This window comes from Glarea lozoyensis, assembly GCF_000409485.1.
Source record: "Glarea lozoyensis ATCC 20868 chromosome Unknown GLAREA13, whole genome shotgun sequence".
NCBI classification, from domain to species: Eukaryota; Fungi; Ascomycota; class Leotiomycetes; order Helotiales; family Helotiaceae; genus Glarea; species Glarea lozoyensis.
The window spans coordinates 1,007,816-1,033,139 of record NW_007360987.1 but is presented as its reverse complement, the minus strand read 5'-3'; the positions used below and the strand labels follow the sequence as shown (position 1 = coordinate 1,033,139).

The 25,324-nt window shown below is 46.0% G+C and overlaps 9 protein-coding genes across 9 annotated transcripts; 5 read left to right on the top strand and 4 right to left on the bottom strand.

Annotated features, from left to right (window-relative positions):
* Nucleotides 1–246: 246 nt before the first annotated feature.
* Nucleotides 247–1,429, bottom strand: GLAREA_10293 (Clavaminate synthase-like protein; the record flags this gene model as incomplete). Its single annotated transcript, XM_008080343.1, has 2 exons — nucleotides 247–362; nucleotides 409–1,429. 2 exons carry the CDS (start codon nucleotides 1,427–1,429, stop codon nucleotides 247–249), a joined length of 1,137 nt encoding a protein of 378 aa, XP_008078534.1.
* A 4,140-nt stretch (nucleotides 1,430–5,569) lies between these two features.
* Nucleotides 5,570–6,631, bottom strand: GLAREA_10292 (uncharacterized protein; the record flags this gene model as incomplete). Its single annotated transcript, XM_008080342.1, has 4 exons — nucleotides 5,570–5,716; nucleotides 5,780–5,971; nucleotides 6,038–6,172; nucleotides 6,443–6,631. 4 exons carry the CDS (start codon nucleotides 6,629–6,631, stop codon nucleotides 5,570–5,572), a joined length of 663 nt encoding a protein of 220 aa, XP_008078533.1.
* A 263-nt stretch (nucleotides 6,632–6,894) lies between these two features.
* Nucleotides 6,895–8,089, bottom strand: GLAREA_10291 (Metallo-hydrolase/oxidoreductase; the record flags this gene model as incomplete). The annotated part of the gene is made up of 8 exons (XM_008080341.1): nucleotides 6,895–6,981; nucleotides 7,040–7,252; nucleotides 7,305–7,396; nucleotides 7,447–7,663; nucleotides 7,719–7,752; nucleotides 7,801–7,872; nucleotides 7,924–8,011; nucleotides 8,065–8,089. The coding sequence occupies 8 exons, from the start codon at nucleotides 8,087–8,089 to the stop codon at nucleotides 6,895–6,897; spliced, it is 828 nt and encodes a 275-aa protein (XP_008078532.1).
* Nucleotides 8,090–8,830: 741 nt separating this feature from the next.
* On the top strand, nucleotides 8,831–10,204 carry GLAREA_10290 (RNI-like protein; the record flags this gene model as incomplete). Its single annotated transcript, XM_008080340.1, has 2 exons — nucleotides 8,831–9,835; nucleotides 9,902–10,204. 2 exons carry the CDS (start codon nucleotides 8,831–8,833, stop codon nucleotides 10,202–10,204), a joined length of 1,308 nt encoding a protein of 435 aa, XP_008078531.1.
* Nucleotides 10,205–10,440: 236 nt separating this feature from the next.
* On the bottom strand, nucleotides 10,441–12,604 carry GLAREA_10289 (uncharacterized protein; the record flags this gene model as incomplete). Its single annotated transcript, XM_008080339.1, has 7 exons — nucleotides 10,441–10,592; nucleotides 10,649–11,070; nucleotides 11,116–11,144; nucleotides 11,206–11,600; nucleotides 11,652–11,785; nucleotides 11,838–12,319; nucleotides 12,374–12,604. 7 exons carry the CDS (start codon nucleotides 12,602–12,604, stop codon nucleotides 10,441–10,443), a joined length of 1,845 nt encoding a protein of 614 aa, XP_008078530.1.
* Nucleotides 12,605–13,501: 897 nt separating this feature from the next.
* GLAREA_10288 (Metalloproteases (zincins), catalytic) lies at nucleotides 13,502–14,855 on the top strand (the record flags this gene model as incomplete). Its single annotated transcript, XM_008080338.1, has 5 exons — nucleotides 13,502–13,826; nucleotides 13,880–14,208; nucleotides 14,267–14,407; nucleotides 14,475–14,493; nucleotides 14,548–14,855. 5 exons carry the CDS (start codon nucleotides 13,502–13,504, stop codon nucleotides 14,853–14,855), a joined length of 1,122 nt encoding a protein of 373 aa, XP_008078529.1.
* A 1,509-nt stretch (nucleotides 14,856–16,364) lies between these two features.
* On the top strand, nucleotides 16,365–16,646 carry GLAREA_10287 (uncharacterized protein; the record flags this gene model as incomplete). The annotated part of the gene is made up of 1 exon (XM_008080337.1): nucleotides 16,365–16,646. One exon carries the CDS (start codon nucleotides 16,365–16,367, stop codon nucleotides 16,644–16,646), a length of 282 nt encoding a protein of 93 aa, XP_008078528.1.
* Nucleotides 16,647–20,438: 3,792 nt separating this feature from the next.
* Nucleotides 20,439–22,431, top strand: GLAREA_10286 (WD40 repeat-like protein; the record flags this gene model as incomplete). The annotated part of the gene is made up of 4 exons (XM_008080336.1): nucleotides 20,439–20,562; nucleotides 20,638–20,719; nucleotides 20,767–22,147; nucleotides 22,195–22,431. 4 exons carry the CDS (start codon nucleotides 20,439–20,441, stop codon nucleotides 22,429–22,431), a joined length of 1,824 nt encoding a protein of 607 aa, XP_008078527.1.
* A 1,268-nt stretch (nucleotides 22,432–23,699) lies between these two features.
* GLAREA_10285 (Ligand-binding in the NO signaling and Golgi transport) lies at nucleotides 23,700–24,718 on the top strand (the record flags this gene model as incomplete). Its single annotated transcript, XM_008080335.1, has 4 exons — nucleotides 23,700–24,055; nucleotides 24,184–24,301; nucleotides 24,408–24,497; nucleotides 24,587–24,718. 4 exons carry the CDS (start codon nucleotides 23,700–23,702, stop codon nucleotides 24,716–24,718), a joined length of 696 nt encoding a protein of 231 aa, XP_008078526.1.
* Between the last annotated feature and the right edge of the window lie 606 nt (nucleotides 24,719–25,324).

Here is a 25,324-nt window from a genome sequence, read left to right as displayed (position 1 = left end):
CCATGCTTGTATCCTATATCTTTTGCTTGCGTATTTTCGTGACATACATCCACACCATCAATAAAAGACGTATTCGCCCAGATAGAACCCGCAACACCGAAGCCGGAAATTCAAAAAGGAAGAAGGGTATAGAAGGGCCGGAAATGTATATGTACAGTAAAATGAAAGGGTAGAGGGGTTTGATGGGGTGAGGTGAAGTAGAGGATGAGCTGGAGGGATGGAGATATGTGAAGAGATTAGGTTGATTTAGCGACGAATTCCACGTTCAGCGTCAGAGACGGAAATGGGCACTTCTGTCATAGCAGCGAGACGGAACAGATGACGAGCTTGTTCCGCGTTGTCGTAGTCAACAGTTGCGGTATCTATTTCTCATTAGCAATGTACACACAGTCAGAAGTTGGTACCTACGAAGCGTAGTCCTCCCATCAAACATAACCACAGAATGTTTCTCCCAATGCACCCTCGCCTGGAAATCATGACCCATCCTCACATGATCCATCAAAAACTTAACCACCACGGCCGACTCCTCCTGCTTCAACCCCAGATACTCCTTCGGCCACTCCATGTTCGTGAACAGCGCGCGCTCGCCCGTCACGGGATGCACACGCACGACCGGATGGATCGAATCTACGGGGTTACTGCGTACGAGACCTTTGTTCTCGCGCGCGTGCGCGATCAGTTTCTCGGATGTGTGCACCGCGGACATTTGGTTTATCATTCCCTGGAACGCTGGGGAGAGACGGTTGTAAGCTTCGGACATGTCGGCGACGACGGTGTCGCCGCCGACGTCCGGGCAGGCGAGGATGCCGAGCATGATGTAGCCTGGGGGTTGGCGCTCGTAGGAGACGTCGTGGTGCCAGATTGTGGAGGTGGTTTTGTGTTTGAAGAACGTGGCGATCTCTTCTTTGTTGCCGTCGCGGTGGATGATGTGGAATTCTGGGAAGCCTTTGACGGCGCCGGTGACGGGTTGGTGGGAGAGTTTGCCGTAGTATTGCATGAAGTCGACTTGGTAGGCGGGGCCTTTGTTGAGGAAGTCGAATTGCTCGCGACAGACTACGACTTTGCGTTCTGAGACTAGAAGGGCTAACTCGTCTTTTGCTTCTGGAGTGAGCTGCTCGAGTTTGAGTCCTGTGAGAACTGTTCCCATCTTGGGTGTGATTGGTGTGGCTGTTACACCAGCTGCGAGGAGATGTGGTTTGGCCTTGTCCGCTCGTAGGGCTGGATCATGGTACTCGAACTCCTCCACCTCGTCGAACCAAACTCCCTTCTCCCATACTGGGAGATACTGTGGAAACTCGGTTCGGTCTTTTATACGTGCCTCATACTCGCCCGACGCTGGCATGTACGGGACATTGATATCGTATGAGACTTTTGGCTTGGTATCCGCAACCTCCTGATATTCAACCTCATCAGTTCGACTTGGTGACATGGTGACGGAAGTTGTGTGTAAGTGGAAACGGATAAAAGAACTTGATGCACCTTCCCTTTTAGGCGTGAGACGTTGATGCTTAAGCGGATTTTACACAAGCCGTACTCGAGGGGACAGGCAGATCTTATATGAAATGATAGCACTGGCCCGTGATTTCGGGAGCGCAAGCGGTGAAGAGGCTGATTTATCCGATACTGAATCTGATGCTGAAGATGCTTGTGCTAATCTGTGGAGTGTTCTTCATACAAAATGGTCTTGTGTGACAAGGGTTGTTGTTAGAATATGTATTCGGGGAGTTGGTCCTGCTTTGGGTAACCCTGTCTGGTCGAGGGATCAGCTCTGGAGATAAATCGTTTGTTTAATGACCCACTGTAGTGAGGGGAATTCAAGATCGGCGTAAAGAGGTTTGCATGATGGCGTTGTCATACGTACAAAACAACAAGCCGTTCAGCGTTCAAGCCATATTATTAATATTTGACCGGTCTCCTGATGGCCTTCATGCTGCAATAAATGACTACATGCCATGTACCTTGCTACGGGCCTTCCAGAGGCAATGAGGGGTGTGCATGAGGAATGTCCGGATGGAATATCAAGTCAGAGACGTCTTCGCCGTCGACCTGCAGCCTTTCGAATAATAGCACCGGGCCCGGAGACCATAGTTGTGACGTTACGACTAAATCTTCAGCAGAGAACTATATTTATCGATAGGATGGGATGGCTTTATCGGGTTGGGGTTGGCAAAAAGATATAGAGTGGGAAAGTTCATCCGAATAATGATTGACTTTGTTTGGATGAAACAAGCGACTTCCATCGAGGATCTCAGGGGGCGCAACTCGGTTCGCTTAACGGCCCCGCAAACGCCCTTGTGTCGCGCTTGCCAAGCAGGACTTTCTTTCGGAGGTTGGTCCTGTCATCACGACGCCGCATGTCTAGCCAGGTTGGACTTTTCGAACGAAAGACACAGCTCCTCTCGTTGGTCTACGCAAACGGACATCTCCTCTGCTGTACATATTAGCCAAAGTAACATCGGCGCCGGCAAAGTCATTGGTAACAACTAAAGCAGTCGCCCTATGCATGCATATTGCATTGCTGAGCAGTAGTGGGCTTGGAAGGATTACCCCAGATGGACGTATGGAGACATTTTACACCAATCCAATCGAATCCTCATTACTCAACTCGACTGGATCGAGCTTGGAATATTGCGAGGAGAGTCCTGTTAGAGGCTTTTGCTTGTCTGTGTGCCTCGCCATGCATATCCATTGCCAACGTGGCAAGCCCCTATTCGAAGCACTAAGAAGCCGCGCAGAACACAGGCTAAGAGGCACACCATCTCAGAAACTCGTGCATTTGGGAAGTCCAACCTTGGGTATGACATGCAGAGGTTCTTCAGAATTGGATTGGTCATGTCTGATATCATGAGGCTTACTCTCGTCCATCTGTATACCAGCCCTCGTACTTGATTCCATACAGAGCGCCACTCTTGAGATCAGCCCTTCTACAATGTCTGTCACTTCTTCACAAGACATCTTCAACTTCCCTTCGCCCACCTCTTCCCGTACCCCACTAACCCGGTAGCATGGTATTGGGTTTTGCATTCGCAATCTAAAGTACAGTACGGTATCCGGGTTAGCTTGGGCGAACAATGCCACTTGTGGAGGCCGACTAGTGATAAGCGGCTTGGAATTCATACAACCACCTGATATTTCCCCAGGAACAAAAACTAGCGACCTACTACTCAACTTCCTACGCTCTCATTGTGGTTACTTTAATGTCTGCCTGCTACGAGGTGACAGACCGGATAAATGCATTCGTCACCCCGGAATCGAGGAGAAAATCTGGTTCTTTACGTGAAATTCTCGCACGCTGCTTCTGCGTTGCATTTTCATAAACCACATACCATTGGTCTTGTTCTTTCATATGTGGACTTCATCTCAGGGCTTTCATTGCGGCAGGTCTCTCGGACTACTGCCGTAAGTACATGGTCCAACGGTTTTATCCGTTTCTGCATGAGCGTTGCGTGGATTCAAGCATGTACCCTCGAAGTCGCATTTCGAAACTAGGATATTGGTGTGAAAGGATTCGCAAGATCATCCAATATCAGAACGTAAAAGGAGGTGAGCAGTATTTTATGTCCTATTGAATAATTAACATGATACTTGTGTTCCGATATTGCAGATCTAGGCTCTAGTCGTGCTGATTCTTGTATGTCCTTGCTCCTTCTCCAAGAGATGTTCGGCTTCTCCGCGGTTTCAGTCATGCTAGGAGCTTTATGTGAGTACATGGATTCTCTACTTCTCCCCGCATTGATTCAATGTTTAGTACGTTCCCGTTATCTTAATTTGGCCTCGGCCATAATGTATCAAATCCAAGTCGGCGACCTCATCTCACTTCTAAGCACTTTTTGTTCCTGTCAAACTAAGCATCTACCCCATTTATTATCAACACTTTTTTGCTTACCTCTTCTTTATTCAATTTAACATCAATAAGTTTTGGAACGACGCTGCATACCAGTCTTCTGTCCAGAGCGGAAGACACTACAACCTCCTCGTCATGCAACTGCTTCTCGCTTAGACAAAGTCACCACATACTTATACGCACAACGTCAACACGATTGGCAAACTTCCTCTACCACAAAATCCAATTGCACCTCGAACACAACTCTACAGCTTCTTAATTTCACAACTGTAGGAACCCTCAAACGTCGTGTCCTCGGCTAAGCGGCAATCACATCTACACGTGCCACAACATTCTCAAAACTCATCCCATCGTATCATCAATGATACACAAGCCATCCTGTCACCATACACCTGTCGGTAGATATGCTCTCGCGTGTTACACTCTCATCTCCCCATATCCAATAACGTGGCAAGCTGTATTGCTTAACTCGCGTTTCACCAACCCATGGCTTTTTGATCCGTCGACTTGTTGAGCTTTCCGTCAGCCACGCGATGTGGTGTAAGTTTCGCGGCCAGTGGGATATGAAAATACATTTTCATCAATGCAACTTTTTATTGCCTTTGCATTGTACAGATCTCGATGACGTAGAGGAGAAGTTGTCCTCGCAATGTGAGCGTGGGTAGGATGCGGAATCGAGATTCAAGTCGTGTTTAAGAGCACAAGAGGTGTACGGAGCTGAATAACCCCCTTTGCAAGGTTACGAGGTGAGTTGATTCGTATTTTTGAGTATTGGAGTGTGCCTTGTTTTGTAGTGTCACAGCATGAAATTGTTGCCGAGTGACACTACCTATGTACTTGAAAAGGTCGAGAAAGTGCTCGGCGACCGAAAAACTCGTGTTTAGAAACATGAAGTACTTTTATGTTCAGCTGTGGTACCTCACTCGGTAGTCTTTCTCAGCACATTTACAAGCTTTTCAAGCTATTCAAACGATTCAGAATTCTTGGCTATGAGTTTGAACGAGTTTGAGTAGAGTATGCGCGACGTAATGCTCGCAGACATGAAGTGTACTCATATTTACCTGTGATAACTCATTAGAATAATTTTCGGTAATTTCACAAATGATTCCGAGTGCTTCAAAAACTTATCAACTACTCAAGTATGAGACAAGGTGAGTTTGAGTAGGGTTTTCACAATTTAATTCCTCGTAGCTAGAAATATAACGTACCTACTACCCTCATATCTAGCAGTGAGAGCTCGTCCAGCCGTCTTTCTCGGTTTTTTTTTTGCAAGTAAGTCAATTAAGTTATGAGTTATTCGAGTTAAACCTGACAAGAGTCTGAATCTGCCAGTTCACCCAACTCATCCAATACGCGGGTAATTCTCAATCAATGCGATTTTCTTCTCGAACCAAATTCAGATTTGATTCGGCTCTCAACTTCAAACTATTCAAGCAATTAATAGACTGCTCGTATTTGGGTTAGAATCCCACTGAAACTCAACTCGTTCAATATACTGATAGTTGTCAATATGATCAGTTTTCCTTCACATAATGGAATATCTACTCAAACCACTTACGAGTTCCTCGAGGATAGGCCGAGACTAGTTGTAATAGAGCATCCTGATTTACTCGTATCATTGAATAACCAAATTTCTTTAAACACGTCCAATTCCCTCTTCCCAAACACTCTCCATCCTCGAAGTTCAATTCTCGTCCAGAACCAGAACCATCATCTTCTCCTTCCTTATTCCTTCAACTTACTCTCCTCCTTCCAACACCCATCCGCGTCCTCATGGACCTTAAACGCCTCAATCCCCTTCCTCGCCTCCCTCTTCTTCATAGTATCAACCCCGTACTTCTCATCCCGTTCTTTAACTTTATCCCAGGGTACCTATTTAACGTCATCACCCCCATCCCAATCCAAAACCAAACAAACCAAACACAAGAAACTCACCTGCTCGTCCGCCGTAAAACTCATCATCAACTGCGGCATCCCAAGCGGCAACTCATCGCCGCGATCCACCTGCCAGAAATGAAACGTCTTGCCATATAACCCAACCACCTCTTTCATCTCCTCTGTTTCGGCGATCTCCCAAACTTGGTTTGGGATCGTGGGGTTGGGCATTATGAGCATGCCGCTGCGGACCTGATGGATGATTATGAATCATTTGGGTTTGGGTTGAAAGGGGAGGGGATGAAAATAGAAAAGTACCTCATAATCATGCGAATGCCACAGCTTCCTCTCCTCAGCATCAAGACCCTCGTATAATTTCGGTGTAATCATATACTCCACGCCAATCAATTTCGCAGGATTATTGGGGAGGTCGTAGATGAGACATTGACGGACCTATTTTTGATTAGCATTCTTATATATACACAACTTTCGTTCTGCGTGAGGAATTTCTGTTGGTCCTATAATTCCATCATCTTTGAGCCGAGTCTTCCCTATCGTCTCCCTATTACTATTACTATTCTCCTCCTCCTATCCCTTCTCTCGCGTCTCCCATCTTCGGCATCTCCATATCCCCTCCTCTCATGCCTTCTCCTTTTTCATTCCTTCTCACCCCTCCTTCCACTAAAAAAGCCTCGAAAGCCAAGAAGAAAATTCAGCACTTACATCCTTGCTCAAGTGCGTACAATAATGATTAGCCTCGACACTCCTCTTCGGATCTGTTGCATAAACATGAAAAGCATTCAGATGCGCACAGATACTTTTAATCGGGGCAAAGCTTTGGGTTGCCGAGGCGCCCGTTTCAAGAATGGCGTCTTTTGTGGTTGGAGGGTTTGTTTGAGGGTTGGATGTCATGGTGAGAGTTGGGGATAGAAAATAATGAGAAAAGAGGTTGAAGATTAGAAACTGGAAAAAGGAAAGGGAATGTAAGAACTTATATACGACTGACGTCATCTATATGCATGACGAAGTTTTGATTTCCAGGTCTACAAAAAAGAAGTATACATTTTCCCGTCCGCGCTTGATTAACTTCTTACAGTTTCACCTCCGTAGGTCTACAAGAAATCTCAGAATAGCCTCATTTTTCCAGGATTCTCCATCCCCATAATCTTCACAACTCACTTGAAATTATTCTTCATCTCCCTAAGTTTTGCCATAACATCCACGGGTTCTGATTTTCCAGTAGCTTTCTGAATCTCGGGGTCCTAATGGGTATTAGTGCTGGATTCAAAATTTGAAGGAAAGGGAAACTTGCGTCCATACGCATGAATACGTTGTGTTTCTATTTCTTGTTAGCCAACTCGCTATTCCTATCAACTTTGGAAACAGAAAAATCGCCACCTTCTCATCTCCAATAGTAAACTTCCCCTGAGTTTCCTTGTTGCTCTCCGCGAAAGAATGCAATTTCTTAACCGCATCACTCTGAGAAACCGACATGGCGAATTTAACATTCGCTTTTGTGTATTCATGACCCGGCTTGTTCTATTAGCACTTCCCCTTCCAATTGACGCCTCACAAGAAAACTTACATAAACCACAGTATCATCCGGAACCGCCGCCAAAGTTTTGTTTAACGCAGTATTCATCTCCTCAGGTGTTCCCTCAAAGAATCTTCCACATCCTAAGTTCTATATTAGCACCCCACTTGCCTTCAAATCAATATGCACATACCTCCATGAAAAAGCGTATCCCCCGTAAAAATAACTTTCCCAGTACTATCCTCCATAAACCAACAAATGCTATCCTGTGTATGACACGGCGTATACAACGCCTTGACAGAGATGTCTCCAATCTTGAATCCTTCGCCATTGGCTGGCGTTTGCGTGACGCCTTCACAGTCTTTGCCGCCTATTATAGGTTTATCTTGGAATTCGGAGGAGAAGGATTGCTGTCAAGATCGTCAATGTTCTGCATCCACCAAAGTAGGGATAACGAGGACTTACCAACTTCTTGTTCCCACCGGCATGATCCCAATGACTACATCCATCAACACCCCTTCTCCCCCTCATTGACTGGGGAACTCACTGATGTGTATTAACAATCGCTGTTAAATTGATTTTCCCAGCCTTAATCTGCTCCTTCAGCACCGGCGCAACCCTATCTCAAATCAGCATGTACTCCCCCATTGTCCAAGGTATAGCTACTCACTCCTCAGGATTCGCCGGATCAATAATCACCGCATCCTTACTCTTATCATCGACGACCAAATACGCGTAATTATCACTGCTCCCCGTCCCTACAATATATCAGCCTCGTTATCCTCCCCGTATTATAATAGTGGTAACGTACACATAGGAATCGATTGGATATGCATCTTGCGCGACTGTGATGATGTCAATACCTGCTATACGAGAGGAGGGGATTGGGGGCGCACGTTTTGAATTACTGTTCGTAGAGATTTGGCAATGGTAGTACGGGTGAGGAATGAGCGGTTCATGGGTGAGGTGAGTTTGGTTTGGGGAGATAGATGGTGATGAAAGGGGGAGATGGATGAGGGGGAGCTCGAGGTAGCTGTTGGGCTTATCGTTATCGCCGTTATGTCCGAATACAGTGATGTTGAACCGACGACACTTACAGCCCGATTCTCATACAACCGATATATTTCGGGTCGGAGATGTTATTTTGGGTCGGATCAACAGGTTATTATTACCAATTTAGAGAGATACAACCTCAGTATCCTAATGTAACGTTATGTACGAACTAAAGTGTTAGCCCCTGAACTCCTGCTCTAACATAAATTTACAAAATTTATTATTCTAGTAAAATTCTTTCATGAACTTTGTCTATGCCCTCCTCTCTTCTAAAGTTGTGTCCAAGAATAAAGAACCCGTTTACCTGAAAATTTTACGACTAGGTTAGAGGTATACCTATACATCAGAATATCTGTATCTTAATTGAGGTGCAGTTGGTCAACAAGCCTTTTGTGCTAGCCGCTTAGTCTAATGTTGGATCTATTCTTATGAGGACCAACAGCCAAGGTTTGTTGGAATTGTGGCTGAGGTACACCTGGGCACATCTAGACTCGCTTAAATCACTCGCAGCCTGTTAATAAAGGATGGGCGGTTTCACTATTTACGGTTCTACACGCTTTTCTTCAGCCGAAGAATCGGAAGAGTCCAGAATGCTGCTTCTTGAGCTTGGTGATGATGTTTTGCGTTTAATCGTGTCGAATCTTGAGTCATGGCATGGCCAAATGGCAGATGCTATCAAGTTCGCACTCACTTGCCGCTACGCCTATTCAATTGCTAGCAGTGTCCTCCCCAGATACATGTCGATTACGATTCCATCAAAAAGATACACCTTGCTCCAAAGAAGCATACGCGAGAACCCCAGTTACCTTCGTAGCGTATATTACCTCACTATCTCATTTGGACCGACCCTTACGGACGACGAAGAACTACGAGCAATCCTAGACTTGCTACCTGGCTTGAAAACCCTCGAAATTGAGTACGTCGGCTCAACTCGACTCATACCGGTTGTGTTGTCTCTGCCTGAAGCCCCCTTCACTAGATCATTACAGGCTTTAAACATTACAGACAGCAAACTGACCACTTCGGAACTTCTGAGCTTGCTGTATACATTTCCAAGGCTACAGTCGTTGTCGCTCGAGTATTTCACAGACCCTTTTGATTCAGTCATGGGGAACGAACCACACAGGCAATCATCAATACAGAGTCTAGATCTTTGCGCCATACAGATTGGAGTTCACCTGCTCACAAACATACTTCAAAGATGCCAAAAGCTTCGCACTCTGTCCTGTAAAGTGCCTTTGGTAGCTCCGCAAAGAATGCGCCATAGGGAAACAACAATGCAACTACCTCTTTCTCCGAAAAATATCATGCCAGCCTTTCTAAACGTCGCCAATACATTGAATGAACTAGATCTCAGCACACAAACCCAACGATGGCCGGGACACGATGGATCAAGAATGGATTTCAGCAAGTTCCTGGTATTGAAACGGCTTACAGCTTCTGCATTATGTTTTCTCAGCCCACTTTCTCTAGGCGTTAGTCGTGATGGACTCTACCGACTGCTACCTCGCCGTCTACAGTACTTCCAGGTGAGGTAGTGCTTTCAAATGCAGGAACTCTTGCTAATATTCCGTATGCTAATTACTATCTTATAGCTCAATTTCTGCATCGACATTGGAATCTTCTATTTCTCTACTCAATCTAGTCTGGATGAAGTGGGAAGAGACAGGGTTCTTACTGAAGAGATTGATGAGTCGGAGTATCGCTGGATAGTCGAACTAGCCACGCATATGTCTTCTTTAGAGGAAGTCTGGCTTTATGAAAGAAAACATTCGGCCCACTCAGCTTTTGTCATTGAAGAGTGGGATGCTCCACTTTCGGTTGAAGATGCTTTTGAGGAAGCGGAGATTGATTTGATGGTGCTTCTCAGAGCCCTAAAACTACAAAAGAGGGTATAAGGAAATGTAGACGCTTAGCAGAAAGGTATTGGAGCTTCTCGGCGCTGTGCATGAAAAACGCAATTTTGGCATGCTACGGAAAATTCTTGTGCTTTGCTGTCGAAAGCCGTCGACGTGCTGAAGGCTCGAGATCCGGGATGCACCGAAAAATAGCAGAATCACGGTACTTTGGTTTTATATACATGAGTATGTTCCCAAAAATTTACATTCGCCACAAATCAACGTCCTTGCGTATCTTACAAGTTTCCCACTTTCTTTCGAATAAAAGTGGCCGGTAACAGGAAAGTTTTAGCAGCCAGTTGCTTTTCACAGTCTTCCCCAGTACCCAAACATAGACCGATCGACCATCGACCACACATATTGTTTACTACTCCTCCACCGTCAGGACCTAAGCCAACGTGAGTAAGTGAATATTAACAATCATTCTAGATCTTTGACACTTACAAGCTTCAAATATCTGTTTGACAGCCGCTTTACAAATGTTGTCTCGAAATTGGCCCACAGCATCACACTCAGGCGGTGCATCTGGTGGTATCACACGTCCGCCGCGTACCGGCACATACTTACAAAAATCAGGCTCGAGATCTCCCTGTTTACAGACCCCAGTGTCACTTGTGGCGATGCTGTATATACCACTCAAACTATCGCCATTGCTCGGACAGAAATTTTCTACTGGACCACCAAGTTTCATGTGTTGGTCAAAGTAGTCTTTACCTGCGTCAGTATAGCACTGTACTTCACTTGTGGGGCTGGTCGTCCGTGGATTATCTTGAAGAAGACGCAAATTCAAGGTTGCTTGGACGAGACCTGCATCACTACCGAAATAATTGTAGGGTTGAACATTGGCGGATGGAAAACAATCACAGCTGTATGTGTCAGTAGTAATTATTTGAGGATTATATGTCACAAACCCTTTCTCTACCATGTCTTTTGCTGGATCCTAAATTGATGTGTAAGTATATCTCCATCGCACGATAATGTTGGTAACACAGAAAACTTACCCCTGGACATTTGTTGACTGTCCGATCGCCATTTCCGCCACAATTTTGACAGAATGGAGTGGACTCTGGGGGACCACACTGGCTCTTCTTTTCCTCCTCCTCCTCGGTCTTGTCTTCTGAATTCAACTCTTTCTGAGATAACTTGAATTTCTGGATAGCCTTTGCTTTGTACCTGTTGTTGGATATGAGCAATATGCTAGGGACGATTTTTCTTAGAGTTTCGGGGTCAACTGGAGGCTGAAGAGTTCTCCCCCACTCGACAACAGCATCTATCATAGCCTGCATGCGAGGGGCAGGAGCTGGTATTTCAAACTCCCCTAAAATCAAGATTGAACGCCATAGCTGCTCCCAAGGTATGATTCGACCGAGGATTGTGATGGTTGCCCTTTTTATACCTATATCTTTGGTCAGCATTAGACGGACTTCAACTTTCTTTGTGAGCTCACAGGTCTCTTCTTGGGACTCTAGATCACGAGCGCAAATGACATCGTCCATTATTCTGGATAATGCATCAACGATACCAACCGAAAGGGTAACGTCGACATCGCCGTTTGGTCTCCTCTCAAAGGTTGGTGGCTCACTTCTCCGGTCAGTTATGTCATTAAAGACTCGTGATTCTCAGTAAGACTTACAATTCGCCAACTGGAGTAGGCGTAGGCGTTGAGGTAATGGTGACGGCTGCGACGTCTCCACTAGTGGTAGCAAACACTGTGGTGGCTGGCGAGTCCCATGATGCGATTTGTGCATGGTCACTTTGTGGCATATGCATTCCTAACAGTGGTACTACTGGGACTGAAACGACCGTCTCTGATTGCGAAGTCAACCTCATAAATAAGTAAGAAAAATATAGCGCAAGTGCTGCACCAACATAGGCGAGCGACTCAAGGCCGCGCGCTTGAAGGGCAACTCCATCTTCCCTTTCCAATATATTTTTTAGTTGCTGCTGACATTCCGGGCTGATCTTTCTCTCGCACGTTGTGTGAAAGGTGCTGTTAAGCTCTTTGAAGAGATCAAGACCTAACAGAAGATCTATGCCTTCTGCTGGAAATACTGTGGCTAACCCATCGGGAACTTCTATAGTTTTGGATCCCAACTCCGGTATAGGTGAATAAGTCTTTTAAAATAATCAGTAACGTAAACGTATGAGTATTTGCAGTAAGTAATATACCTTGGTGACTTGATAGTTGGATAAATGTCCAAGTACAAGAGATGCCAATCCATTTGTCTCGCGGGGAAGAACCAAATGTAAAGCAGTAGGGGATGGTTGTATTAAGCTCAATTTATTTGAAATGGATGGATGGCTGGCCAATGTGTTTGAAGCTATCGGAGGCGACGGTATATGTAGAGCGAGTGCCAAGTTGATTGTGAGAAAAAAGTTGTAATAGGTGAATTTCAACATTATGAATTATCCAAGTGACATGCGAGTTCGAACGGTGAATAAACGCGAATGGTACATGGGATGCCGAACTATTTAATTTGTTTTCACATTCTTTCGAACTCACCAGTATTCTATTTCAGTCCATTGGAAATGTTAAACATGCTAAAAAGCGTGCATCAGCCATGGCTGAGCATGATTGTGAGGACTGTTTCATCTTTCAGCGCAACGCGATCCTGAATGGCCTCACGGTCTATCTCGTAAAATTTCTCGACTGTACAATGGTATATCCTTACTTGGTCAATAAAATTATTATTGCTATTCTTGGACGAAATAGCCGATGTGTGGTCAGATTTTCAACCAACAACCAACAACACCATAGCCACGGCCGAATTTTACATAACACCAACAAACGGAAAAATAAGCATCCTGAAACTGTTTGTTGAACACCAGCGCCTAGATATCTTCTCATGCTGATAGTACGAATTCTGTTATCTACCAACAACCTAATCAGCGGCCGAAATTTCTCGTGACTTGATCATATTCCGAGCAGACATGCCATAGCCTGGTAGCAAATGTTGGTAATTTATTGGATCAGAGAGACTTAGACTCTGCCTATAAATAAGTATCAGCCTCCGAGAGATTTGCCAAGAAGAATAGACGCATAAGCAACTCATACACTCATACTTGACCAACATTCTGGAACGGCGGAAATCCTCCACGCCCGTGGGTACAGCCCATGTTAATAGCGTTTAGTGATGTGCCAGGCAGTTTCAAGCAGAAGAGTGGTGGCTGTCTGTCGCTTGAATCTTAGCCATGTTGGTTTTCATCTTTATATAAGACTATCTCGAGTTCAGATTCGTCTGCTACATTTTGATCAAAGTTTATTCAGATTAAACCTCCTACAGTGCGTCTCTAATTATGTCTTTCCATTCGAAATTTCGTAACATTTTATTACTTTCTTCCCTTGTGCCACTCCTTGCGAGTGCCGTTGCAGAACAAAATGGTAATCAGAAGCGACAAGTTGCGGAAGCCGAATTTACTTACTGGCTGCACGAAACCTGCATGGGCCGTATAGAAGATTCTGTGGCAGAGGCTATAGAAATGGCATCCAGAGCCGCCGCTAGGCTTCAAGACGGAGAGGATACGCTGGCAGCCCGCTACTACGAGCTTCTATACAAAGCCCCTAGGCAACTTTCTGGAGATCCGAACGACCCGATCATGCAAGATGAGCTTGACATTACAAGTAAGTAGTCACTTCCGAAGTGTCTGCTCACTTACTGATGTGTCAATGAGTAGACACCCTTCAAATAATATCTCAAGCTACATCTGTCGATGAACGAGAAGAAGCAAACGTTCGTTTTTACTGTGATAACGACGGAACGCCTGGAGCTACAGGTGCTCGTTGGCAAAAAGTACCAGATAACATGAGCCTTCCAGCTAGATATCGCAACTCGAGAAGGCAGGATAATATTGAATGGCAAGATGTGGTAAATCATATACGGGCCGAATTGACATTTGAGACATGTGGCGGGGGCATGCAAGGCCATACTGAGGGTTTTAAACATCAGCCCAGGAGCAATGAAAACGATTGGCCAAATGAGGCAGAGATGAGATTTGTTATCACCGTAAGAAACCTGCGAATCTCTCACAATGTCGTACAGACAGCTAATCTGGCAATCAAAGATTTGTAACCTCCAGTTGAACGCAGGAACAGATCGGCCCAACTATGCACGTATCGCCGATCTCCCTGATGCCAATTTTGCCGCACTGCCAGATCACATGGATGCATTCGGTGCAGTGACGAGCATGGTAATTCTCCACGAGGTGAGTCAATACAAAATCGCAAGCGACGAAGCGTCGAAAGAAGTTCATGCTGACAATTAACTTAAAGCTTTCGCATGCCATTAAGCGTAAGTTCATCTGAACAGAATCAAAGATTTAGCTAACAATGGCTCTGATACTAGGGGAGGATCATGTGTACTTTTGGAGCCCGTCAACTCGCTTAAGTAGAGAGAAAGCTGTGTACAATGCTGATAGCATGGCTTTCTTTGGCGTCCTATCAAAACTTGCTGATTTGCAGTGGCGGATCTCTGACGTTCCAGCTGATGCAGCGGTAGGAATTTTAGTGAGGGATTTCAGTCTTGTGCCTCCAAATCCACGCAAGCTTTCAGCAGGAGAGCTTCCGAAGAGGAATTCGGGATGCGTAGGCAACAAAGCAATGGTGCATGGAGAAGATTGTCGGGTATTTGACAGGAAGGAGATCGGGGCTTGATCGAGACTTGTATTTAAATATCCAAGTTTGACTATTGTAATAATCAGAAAGATTTATGTTATGCAGACTGAGTTAATGGGGGCAGGGAATACTCACATGTATCAAATATTAAACTTGGAAAGAAATTGTTCAAATGTCTACAAATTTCATAATTTTCATTGATACACCTAATTTTAGGATTGCTAGCATGATGGAGCGACGTTGCGGACAAAACGAAGAGTAATCGCATTTCGGGATTAGCAACTAGTTTATCCTCTCCTTATCGTATCTTTAAGTGCTCTCCGAGTATGTATAAAGAACATCTCAGCTTCCACTTCGTTAAGCGGTAACGGCAATGACAGAAGAAGAATAGGTCACTCTTAGTATCATCCAAAGTCGTTGCAAAGCCATTGAAGAATTTGCCCAAGATGGATGGGTCAAGAATGAAGTCATAAAGAGTGATGGTGGAGACAACTAGTCAACAAATGACCTACGGCGTTGCCAACTGGCAAGTATCCTGATACTACCATGAATGCACCTATGACTAGAATTAAAGAAAGATATAGTAGGTGACTTTGGTCGCTTGTGAACTTTCATAGGAAAATTTGGCTAAATTATAGCTGGCTGCTGGAATCTACGTTGAGGATTTGAATCTAAAGCAACCCGGATTTCGAAGAGCCTCTCAGAGCTCTTATAAAGGAGTCTAGCTATAACTTTAAATATTCCAGCCAAAAGTATACACAATCAAAGACTACGAACGAGCACTAAACATATATTCTCTTTTGAAAGACAAGTCCGCTTTCCTGAGAAAAGCTGACCTCAAGAAGCCCATTACTCACTTAAGACAACAATGACGTAGAGTTGAAGAGCAATCCGTATACATATAATTAAACAATTCGCATATTTACACACTTCTTTATATCTCTACGTAACATACATCGAACATGATACAAACCTGTAAATATCGTTACATCTTCAAGAACATTCTGCGTCGCTAGTATACAGCCTAGGCACTTTAAGGTGTCTATGATGTATATCATAACCAAGCCCCCCCTTTTTCTTCTAAGCGAGGTCACTAACTTTATCAACCAATAAGAAGAAAAATCGACGTGAAAACACTAAACAGTGATTACACTAGGTAGTGATTACACTAGGTAGTGATTAACACTTGGTCTGTGATCAACTCTTAGCCTGCGATTGAACTCTTGGCTACCTCTATATAACCCGCTCCGCCTGGCCACCTTCATCATCCAAGAAAAAAAACATCTTCAGAACATCTCATAACCACAACCTTCATTAACCACCATACAATCGTTACCAAAAAACCACAATTGCTCTTTCGGCCTCGAATATAAATTTCCACCACTACAACATTTCACAACCACAATTTCATCAATCACAATCAGCACAAAAAACCCAATACTCTTTCGCCCTCGAACCCAATTCACACCTCCTTGCTCCACCACACAACCACACCTCTCCAACCCCACACAACACACACCTCCCCAACTCCACCACACCAACCACAAAATGAAGCTCGCCCACGACCACCCCCTCACCTCCCTCGGCGGTCCCAGTTACCCCCTCTCCAGCATCCACGCCCACTACTACCACAGCGGCGTCCAACGCGTCCGGGCCGAACTGCCCAATTCGCACACCTGGGAGGAAGTGTTCCGGATGGAGGTCGCGCGGGAACAACGGATGCGGGAGGCTGTTGAGACTCCGAACTTGACTGGAGCGCAGGAGGAGCGCATTACGGCGTGGCAGAATTACGCTACCGCGAATGGGTCGACGCAGTTTAGACGAGGATGAAGAGGATACTGTTCTGGATTTGTTCTTGGATATGACGGTGCGAGGAAGCCAGGGTCATGTACGCTTTGCTGTTGGGTATTTGAGAGCGATATTCTGTTAGAGCGGGAAGGCGTTTGGAATGCATTGGGTATGTGTCTTTTTGATTTGAGGTGTAATGGTGACTGATTGGATATAGACCAGTCTTGTTATTTGTACAACATCCTTTTTGTACCTACAGTGTAACGTCCAATAGAATCAAATGAAACACACATAAACACAGACTAGTCAACGCAGATGCATCATTCGTGATCAAATTGAGTTCTTCAGTGACTTTTTGATAATGTTGGTTACTAGCAATTTTGTAATTACTAACTTTGCGAGACTTGGGCTGCATCGCGGTGGACAGAATAAGTGGCAGTCGAAGCACGATATTTCTTCGATTAAGTTGACGAAATATCGGGATTTAGTGGATTAACTTGGAACAATTTGACTTATTTCGTCAATTAGTTTAAGTAAATAAGACTTCTTAACCTCTGTTCGAAGTCGACTTATTGGGTACCAAAATTAGTAGGCAAGTAACTGACACTTATTTTGTCCTCCGCGAGGCTGCTAGGCTACATGCGTGACTAAACAATGGCATTATACATATTATTGATTGTACGTGTAGCTTCTACAGAATATTGAAAGAGTCTTTCCCCTGTCTTCCAGCTTCGCCGGTAAACCAGAATTGAACGTCTCCGATGCATGCGTGCGGTAGAAAAGGGTGACGACTTGGAACAGTAACGAATAAGGCATGCTATAGTTTCGCGGACAAAAAACTCCAGTGACATAGAAGTAACAAGATTGGCGGATGTCCCATAATGACCACGAACAAAGAAGATTTAAATGCTTGAGTAACGATAAACTCGCTACGTTCACGATGAAAAGTCGAAAGTCAATGAAATTTGATAGACTTGACATGCTTATGCCAATTCATCGCCATAGTAAAGAAACCAGTATTGTACTGCTTGGTCATACTTGTTTTAAGAAATAGTGCCATTTGCAAGTCGCATTCCACAAACACGAAAGTTAATTGGACCTCAAGTTGAGTAGAGATTATCGCTGATCGCTTAATCAACCCGCTGGAAGCTAGAAAACCAAACGGATAGTGCTTTGAAGATTGGACAGGCTCACATCGCCAACAGACAAACGGACAGAATAAGAGCAGCTAAATTGATGCTTCTAAACGCATGTAATGCAGCTGTTTCAAGACTCAACACAGCACTCGCCGAAGGTTATCACGTCGCTCGCACGTCTTGCTTTACCTGCCAAAACACATCAGTTAATTCCTACTGACCACATCTAGCACATTATTCGGTGCTGCTTTGTTGCAGGCGGCTAGGGTCTAACTTGATAGGCTGGCGTTGAGTGTTTTTGTGGGTTGACTTTCCGTATTTAATCACTGGCTCAAGATCTGGGAATTTCCCGTCGTGAGAGTTCATGGGGTTTACCCGTTAATGAAACTCGACAGTTGAGAGGAACATTGTTCTATATATCTCTGGTGAGTCGGGCGATATACGATGCTTAAAGGTCCTTGAGCTCATGAGTCACGGTATGTGGTGGCTGATAGAACTCATGTTGTGTTGTGAATGGTTTGCGTAAGGGTGTCGAGCGCGGTAGCGTCTGCCTGGTTCTCCTCGAGCATATTTCTTCCCATTCGCTCTTTTTCAAAATAACTTTACACCCTATACGATACTGGTTTTATTCATCCAGCCGACTTGGAGAGGCTGTGCCAGGCGCTCGGGAGTGGACAAGTCGTGCAGCAAGGCTTTAGTTTCCTTCATCAGAGGTTGCGAGTCTGACGTCCTGTCTGATTTTGTCGTTCCGCTGTTTGTTTCTCCCTGAAAAGCTTTGGGTTTCGAGTTTCGCATGTTTTTTTCCTGCTTTCTAATAGAAATTTTGCGACCAATTTTCTTTCTTGAATGTTTCATTTTCTTCCTTCTAGTTGTTCTACTTCTTGAGCATCAATAGTGGCCATGTTGAGACTTGAATAATTTCCATCATATTCTTTACCATCTCTCTACATCTGGGCAAGGCTGTGCGGTTGGTAACACTCTATGTGAGATATCCATGCAGCACTGCGTGTGTAACCAACTAACGGTCGCTTCGATGTACAGGATCCGTACCTTGCCAGAGGCTATTGGCACTGAAAGGGTTCGACAGAAAGAGCGGTCCGGGAGATGATCTTTCTATATTTCCGCTGCAATGTCGTGGTTGGAAGCTGGTGACTCAATGAAAGTAGTAGACGCTTGTGAGCTATAAGAGGGTTGATGGTGTAAACACCATGAACATCCTAAGATACATCCTCCTGTCTCCTCTTATGTGTTTCAAGTGGACTTCGACTCCGGAATTGTCACCTTTCACTGTTGATTGTACGGCATGGCGTTACCACATTTTTGTGTGACAGTGCTTATGTTGAGCTAGTTGTCCCACAGATCAAGGACGTGGGAAGAGACTGTCTGCAACCTATTATGGAGGACAAGGGCTCACTGCATGGCTGATGGCTGGCAGTAAACCAGGACAGGTGAAATGGGTGTACTTATGCTATGGCCTTTACCCATCGTCATGGGCATGTTGGTGTTGTAGGCGGGGAGATACTACGATCTTGTCGCTCTTCACACATCCTCTAAGCAAGCTCTGAGAGGTCATCATTCCCTGCACGACTGTTGTTGTTTTCTTTTGATGTCCGTGCTGCATCAGCTATCTGATGCACGTGGAGGGTGTAAATGCGAGGGTGCCTCAAGCGAAGAGGAAACCGCAGGTGCGCCCAGGCGGAGATAGCGAGGCTGTCAGCGTCCGTGCGTTGCCGATGTGTCCTTGCTCGGTAAGTGAGTCTGAGATTTCGGGCCGTGAGTGTGAGAGAACCCTCGTTTCGTTTCCGAGGTTTAAAATACATTTATCATCCAGAGGGGTGTCGTCATCCAACGCTAGACCACAGTGCCACATGGCTAAAAAGCCAACTGGCTCGAGCCCAGCCGCCAACACGTGATGGCGATAGTACTTGGGAGTGACTGGAGAACAATCTCTGCCATCTGACATGATAGTAGCAACAAGTGTCATGATATAGCTACCCAGGTTCTTCTATTCGTATGAAATGGCACGTGAGTGGTCGATGAAAGTGGCCATGTTGTTGCTTCCCCACGCATCGTGTGTGCGCCATCAAGATGCTTGTTGCATGTCTTCGCTTGTCCTTCCCCCTCCCAACGTGGCGTTGCGCCCGGAGGATTGCCCAAACCTCAGGGTCCCCGCTTATATTCGACGCTAAGTCCCCCGAAGCACCCTTCTTCGGCTACCCGCTCTTCGATCCCCAATCGGGTCTAGGGCTGGTGCGTGCGACTAGTTGTGGTAAGGTGTTCCTGCCTTTTTCAAAAGCGCCGCTTCCATGAACTCTTGCGTCTGTACTCCGTAGCCCCCAAGCTTTTCTCACCTCCAATATCCAATCTCAATTCGAGAGCCGTTCGAACAATCTCCATCAACACCATCACCACATCCCGTCGCAAACCCTATCGCATTCCTCGAGCTCCGAGCCGTTTCCTGCGAGGGCACTCTGGATAGTGCGGCGCATTTCGAAAGTTGCAACGCGTGCGACTGATCAAGCTGGTGCTGTCGCGCACGACGACCAGCGGTCTACTCGAAGTTCCTAATCCGTTTGCTCGAATCACGGAAGATAGGCGTCAAGAAGATCGTTTGTGAGAATACAATTTCACTGTCGAGAACAGACGACGAGAGGCTCTTGGACACATCGGAACCTCGTTATACATCGCAGCCATGTCGATGTACAACAATCACCGTGGCCTGGGCCCTGCCCCAGGTAATGCACGACTGAACGAACTTTTAGACAGTGTTCGCGCAGAGTTCGAGAACCAAGCGCGAGTGAGTGGAGAGGTAGAACAGTCAAGTAAGTCGCAAATGGCGGAGATGGATTCGAGGCTGGGTGGCTGGTGACGGACATAACATGCTAATTATCACTCAGTGACACATCAAATTAATGAGATGGCAATGGTTAGAGAAAAAGTATATAACATGGAGCAAGCACATCTTGCCATGAAGTCGAAGTATGAACACTGCTACGTCTCCTGCATCCAGATGCTAACCTCTCTAGGTACGAGGAAGAGATTGCACGCTTGATCCGTGAGCTTGATGCTCGAGGTGGTCCTCGTCCAGCTGGAATCCCCGGAGCAGGACCACAAGCGCCCAATTCTGGTCCATCACAACCAGCCCCATCTCTCGGCCATGGCCCAAGCAACCTATTCGGTGGCATAATGGCAGGTGGTCAAGGTGGCCCAGGTCTGGCCCCTCCCCCACAACAAGCTCAAGAGCAACAACACCCAGGACTACAACATCAAATGCCCCAACCCCCACCGCCCCCAGCTCTTCAGGGGCCTCCGCCTCAACAACAACAGCCTCCTCAGCAGCAGCCTCCATTTCAGAGTGGTGGATATCCTGGAGGCCCAGCTCCAAATGGATATGGGGCGCAACCTCCTCAGTCGACCTCATCTCCAGGTCCCGGAAAGGGACGCATTCTCAATCGTGGAATTGGTGGTCCAGCTACTCCTCAGTTGGGTCAGGCTCCCCCTCCACCATACGCAGACCCGAGAGCCGCAGCCTCACCTCAAGTGGGTCATATCCCAAATCAGCAACATCCACAATTCAGAGTCGGGAATGCATTGGCTGAATTAGATCTCGAACGACTTCCCGCTCATCAGAAAAAGGTCGACTCTGACTGGTTCGCTATTTTCAACCCAGAAGTTCAACGAGTCCTAGATGTTGATCTCGTTCATACCCTCCAACACGAGAGTGTTGTTTGCTGTGTTCGTTTCAGTCACGACGGGAAATATGTGGCAACCGGATGTAACAGATCTGCCCAAATCTTCGACGTTATTACCGGACAAAAGATTTGCATTCTTCAAGACGAGAGTGTTGACTCCGTTGGCGATCTTTATATTCGCAGCGTTTGCTTCAGTCCTGATGGAAGATATCTTGCTACCGGTGCCGAGGACAAGTTGATTCGTGTCTGGGATATTGCTAGCCGAACTATTCGAAATACTTTTGCTGGTCACGAGCAGGACATTTATTCCTTGGATTTTGCTCGTGATGGTCGTACCATCGCATCTGGAAGTGGAGATCGCACAGTTCGTCTGTGGGATATCACCGAAGGACAAAATATTCTTACCCTCAGCATTGAAGATGGTGTCACTACGGTTGCTATTTCTCCAGATACCAAGCTTGTTGCCGCCGGATCTCTCGATAAGAGCGTTCGTGTTTGGGATGCAAACTCTGGATACTTGGTTGAGCGACTTGAAGGTCCGGATGGTCACAAGGATTCGGTCTACTCGGTTGCTTTCGCTCCTAACGGAAAGGATCTTGTATCTGGAAGTTTGGACAAGACCATCAAAATGTGGGAACTTGTTGCACCGAGAGGTGGTCACCCCAACAATGCACCAAAAGGCGGAAGATGTATTAGAACGTTTGAGGGACACAAGGTATGCACCAAATCTTACAGGTCAAGACCCCCACTAACTATATCTAGGACTTTGTTCTTTCCGTTGCTCTTACTCCTGATGGAAACTGGGTTCTTTCCGGATCCAAGGACCGTGGTGTCCAATTTTGGGATCCTAGAACCGGTAACACGCAACTCATGTTGCAAGGTCACAAGAACAGCGTCATCTCGGTTGCACCAAGTCCAAGTGGTGGCTCATTTGCCACTGGTAGTGGAGATATGAGAGCAAGAATCTGGAGCTACAAACCATATCATGCACCAAATTAGCCGTATAACAATGATCCGATCCCAATGTTCGAAAAACGCAATTGAGTCGGAATAGTTTCCGATGTGGAAAATTGATATGTTTTGAACTCAAATGATGAGAGGGCGGCGAAATTAGGTTCGGCGTAAGTCAGGGATGGTTTTTGTGGGGGTTTTCAAGTGTGCGAAATTTACATCTTTTACCAGGCGAAAGATCAACCCTTATTTTTTGATGGGGTCATGTATTTTTCTATCCTCTTCGTTCGATTTGGATTCTGTTTTTCATGTGGTTCTATTAGTCTTATGCCCTTGAGGACGGGCTAGTCTACGGGCTGGATTTAGGTTAGGAGTGTGCGGTAGAAAGAAGATAACGGAGAAGGCAGTACAATCAAAAACTCGAATTATAAATTTATCACAAATGTAGTTGGAATCACTTGTGGTTGTTGTGGATTTGAGTGATTAAGACAGAGTGACTCTAAGGCCATTCTATAATACTAGACTCAAATTGATGAACGTGTGTTTACAAAACCAAACCCATCTTAATAGCTTCAGGACATGGACTTATGAATCATCAGTGCCAATTAGTCTTCATCGTCTTATCACTCTTTATTTTCTTCGAGAAGAAGTGCTGGAGATATCCCCTAGGATCCGACAGTCGATCAGATAAGATCGGCAAACCGAGCTCCTCAACTTCCGACCTCAAGCTCCAGCTGTTTTCTGGGACGCCGTTGCTGATACATCCCACCACCAACCCCCTCACCACTCGCATTTCTCTCCTCACGACGATACGGCCGCTTAACGAATATCTCAACGCTGCTCAGAGATAGCGGAAGCGGTTGCTAATTCGAATTTCTTACGAGTGGTCGGCGCAAAGGTATAACACTACTATTTGGGCGTGGGAGGGATTAGAAAGCCGTGAAAGGGATTGAAAGCGCGGGGTATTCGACGAGGAGTGCGATAGAGTTTGCCAGTTTCTCGCGAGCAAGATACGGGAGAATCGGGAAGGCGAAGTGTGGGGGAAGCATATACGAACGAAGGAAGGAAGCTTGGAACATCAAGTCTCGGCTACGTGATTCCAGCAGACTTCTGTAGAAGATTCGATTCGGCGCGCATAGCTCACGAGTGGTTGAGGGAGCTCAGTGTTTTTCCAGGACGAGAGGGCGGGATTGGGACGGCCTGTACGAACGAAAGCACCCGCTAACGTCAAATACCCATACCAGTATCAATCACCCAACACCTAATCTCACCATCCAAAACCCTCACCGCGCAACCAAAACAAGCCCACCACCAAAATGTCCTTCGAATCCCCCCTTCCTCCCTACAACGCCTCCGATCCCAGCGCGCAGTTCCTCAACTCGTCGTGTCTGGATCTGCTGATGATAGAGCTGGTGCCGTTGGCTTGGCGGGTGGTTAGGGATGTGGATTTAAAGGATACGACGACTACGAGTACAGCTGGGAATAGTGTGGCTGGAGGGAATGTAGGAGGGAGTGCGAAAGGAGGGAGTATTAGTGGTGGTGGAGCGGGAGGGAATAGTATAGGTGGAAACGAAGGCACGAAAGGCGAGGAAGAGGAGCAGGAGGAGAGAGACGCGGTGTTTTATCGGTTGGAGATGTTGGGGTATAGGGTTGGTCAGGGAATGGTGGAACGGTTAGTTTTGATCTCTTTCTTTCTTTCTTTCGAACTTGGGGGGGGGTTTGGCTGTTGAAATCATATTGGACCGTAGATGCGGCTCGCTTGTCAAATATCGAGTTAGAATGATACTAACACCAAAACAGCTTCTCCAAAGACCGTCCCCGCTTCACAGACACGCTCGACGTGATTAAATTTCTCTGCAAAGACCTTTGGATGTTGGTATTTCGGAAACAGATTGATAATTTGAAAACGAATCACAGAGTACGTTTCGCCCCTTCTTTGCACCTTAAAACCCTCCCCAGCACCTTGCACTTGTTGAAATTAAAAGTTTATGGGCTTCAATGGAAATGATGCTAACTGCAATCAGGGCGTCTACGTACTAACAGATAACTCATTCCGTCCATTCTCACGAATGAGTACAGAAGCAGGAGGACAGGCTGTCGTGAGAGCACAACCTGTAAGTCTCCCTCTTCACCCTCCTACTCTCGCCATTCCTCCCTTCTCATACTCGTCCGCCCTCCCTTTTCTCTCTAACACATCCAACAGTTCCTCTGGTTCCCCTGCGGTATAATCCGCGGCGCCCTAGCCAGCATGGGCATCAACGCCACCGTCGGCGCTGAGACCTCAGAGTTACCGGGCGCGACTTTTCAGATTAAGAGTTTGAGTACGAAGGCTTGAATGGGATATCACTGAGGTTCGGTGCTGGGAACGTCGTGTGAAAAAGGCTGATTTAAATTGAGTTGAGGCTTCGGCTTTCAAAGACCAGACTAGATTAGGAGCGTGACATCAAGTAAATCATTTATTTGGTATGGGAGGAACGGAGAGTGGAGCTGTAAGAGGAAAGAAGATGGCACCGAGGAAGATGGGAATGGGGCTAGCTGTTCTCCAACACGACGAGACTCGAAGTACCTTACAAGATGACTCGACCAGTTGTGTCAAGTTGTTTGACCCTATATCACCAGTGCAATTTGATAGGGAGACCCAGGAGAGGTAAAGAGACCACAAGCGCAAGACAATCTGCTTCGCACAGAAAGAACTACTAGATAGAACTCACGAAGCGAATCAAAAGACAATAACGAATGTTCAACTTCCCAAACATGCACTTCTTTTCATCGCACACAATCCATCAATTCATTCTCATTTCTCATCATCTACCATAGCCCCCTAATTCATAAATCATCCACATCCATATCCGCATCCCAAAATAATCCACCCGTTCCTTTCCCACTTCCCCATCTACCCTTCAACCCCAATCATTCAGTCCACCGAAAAGCAAGAATGAAA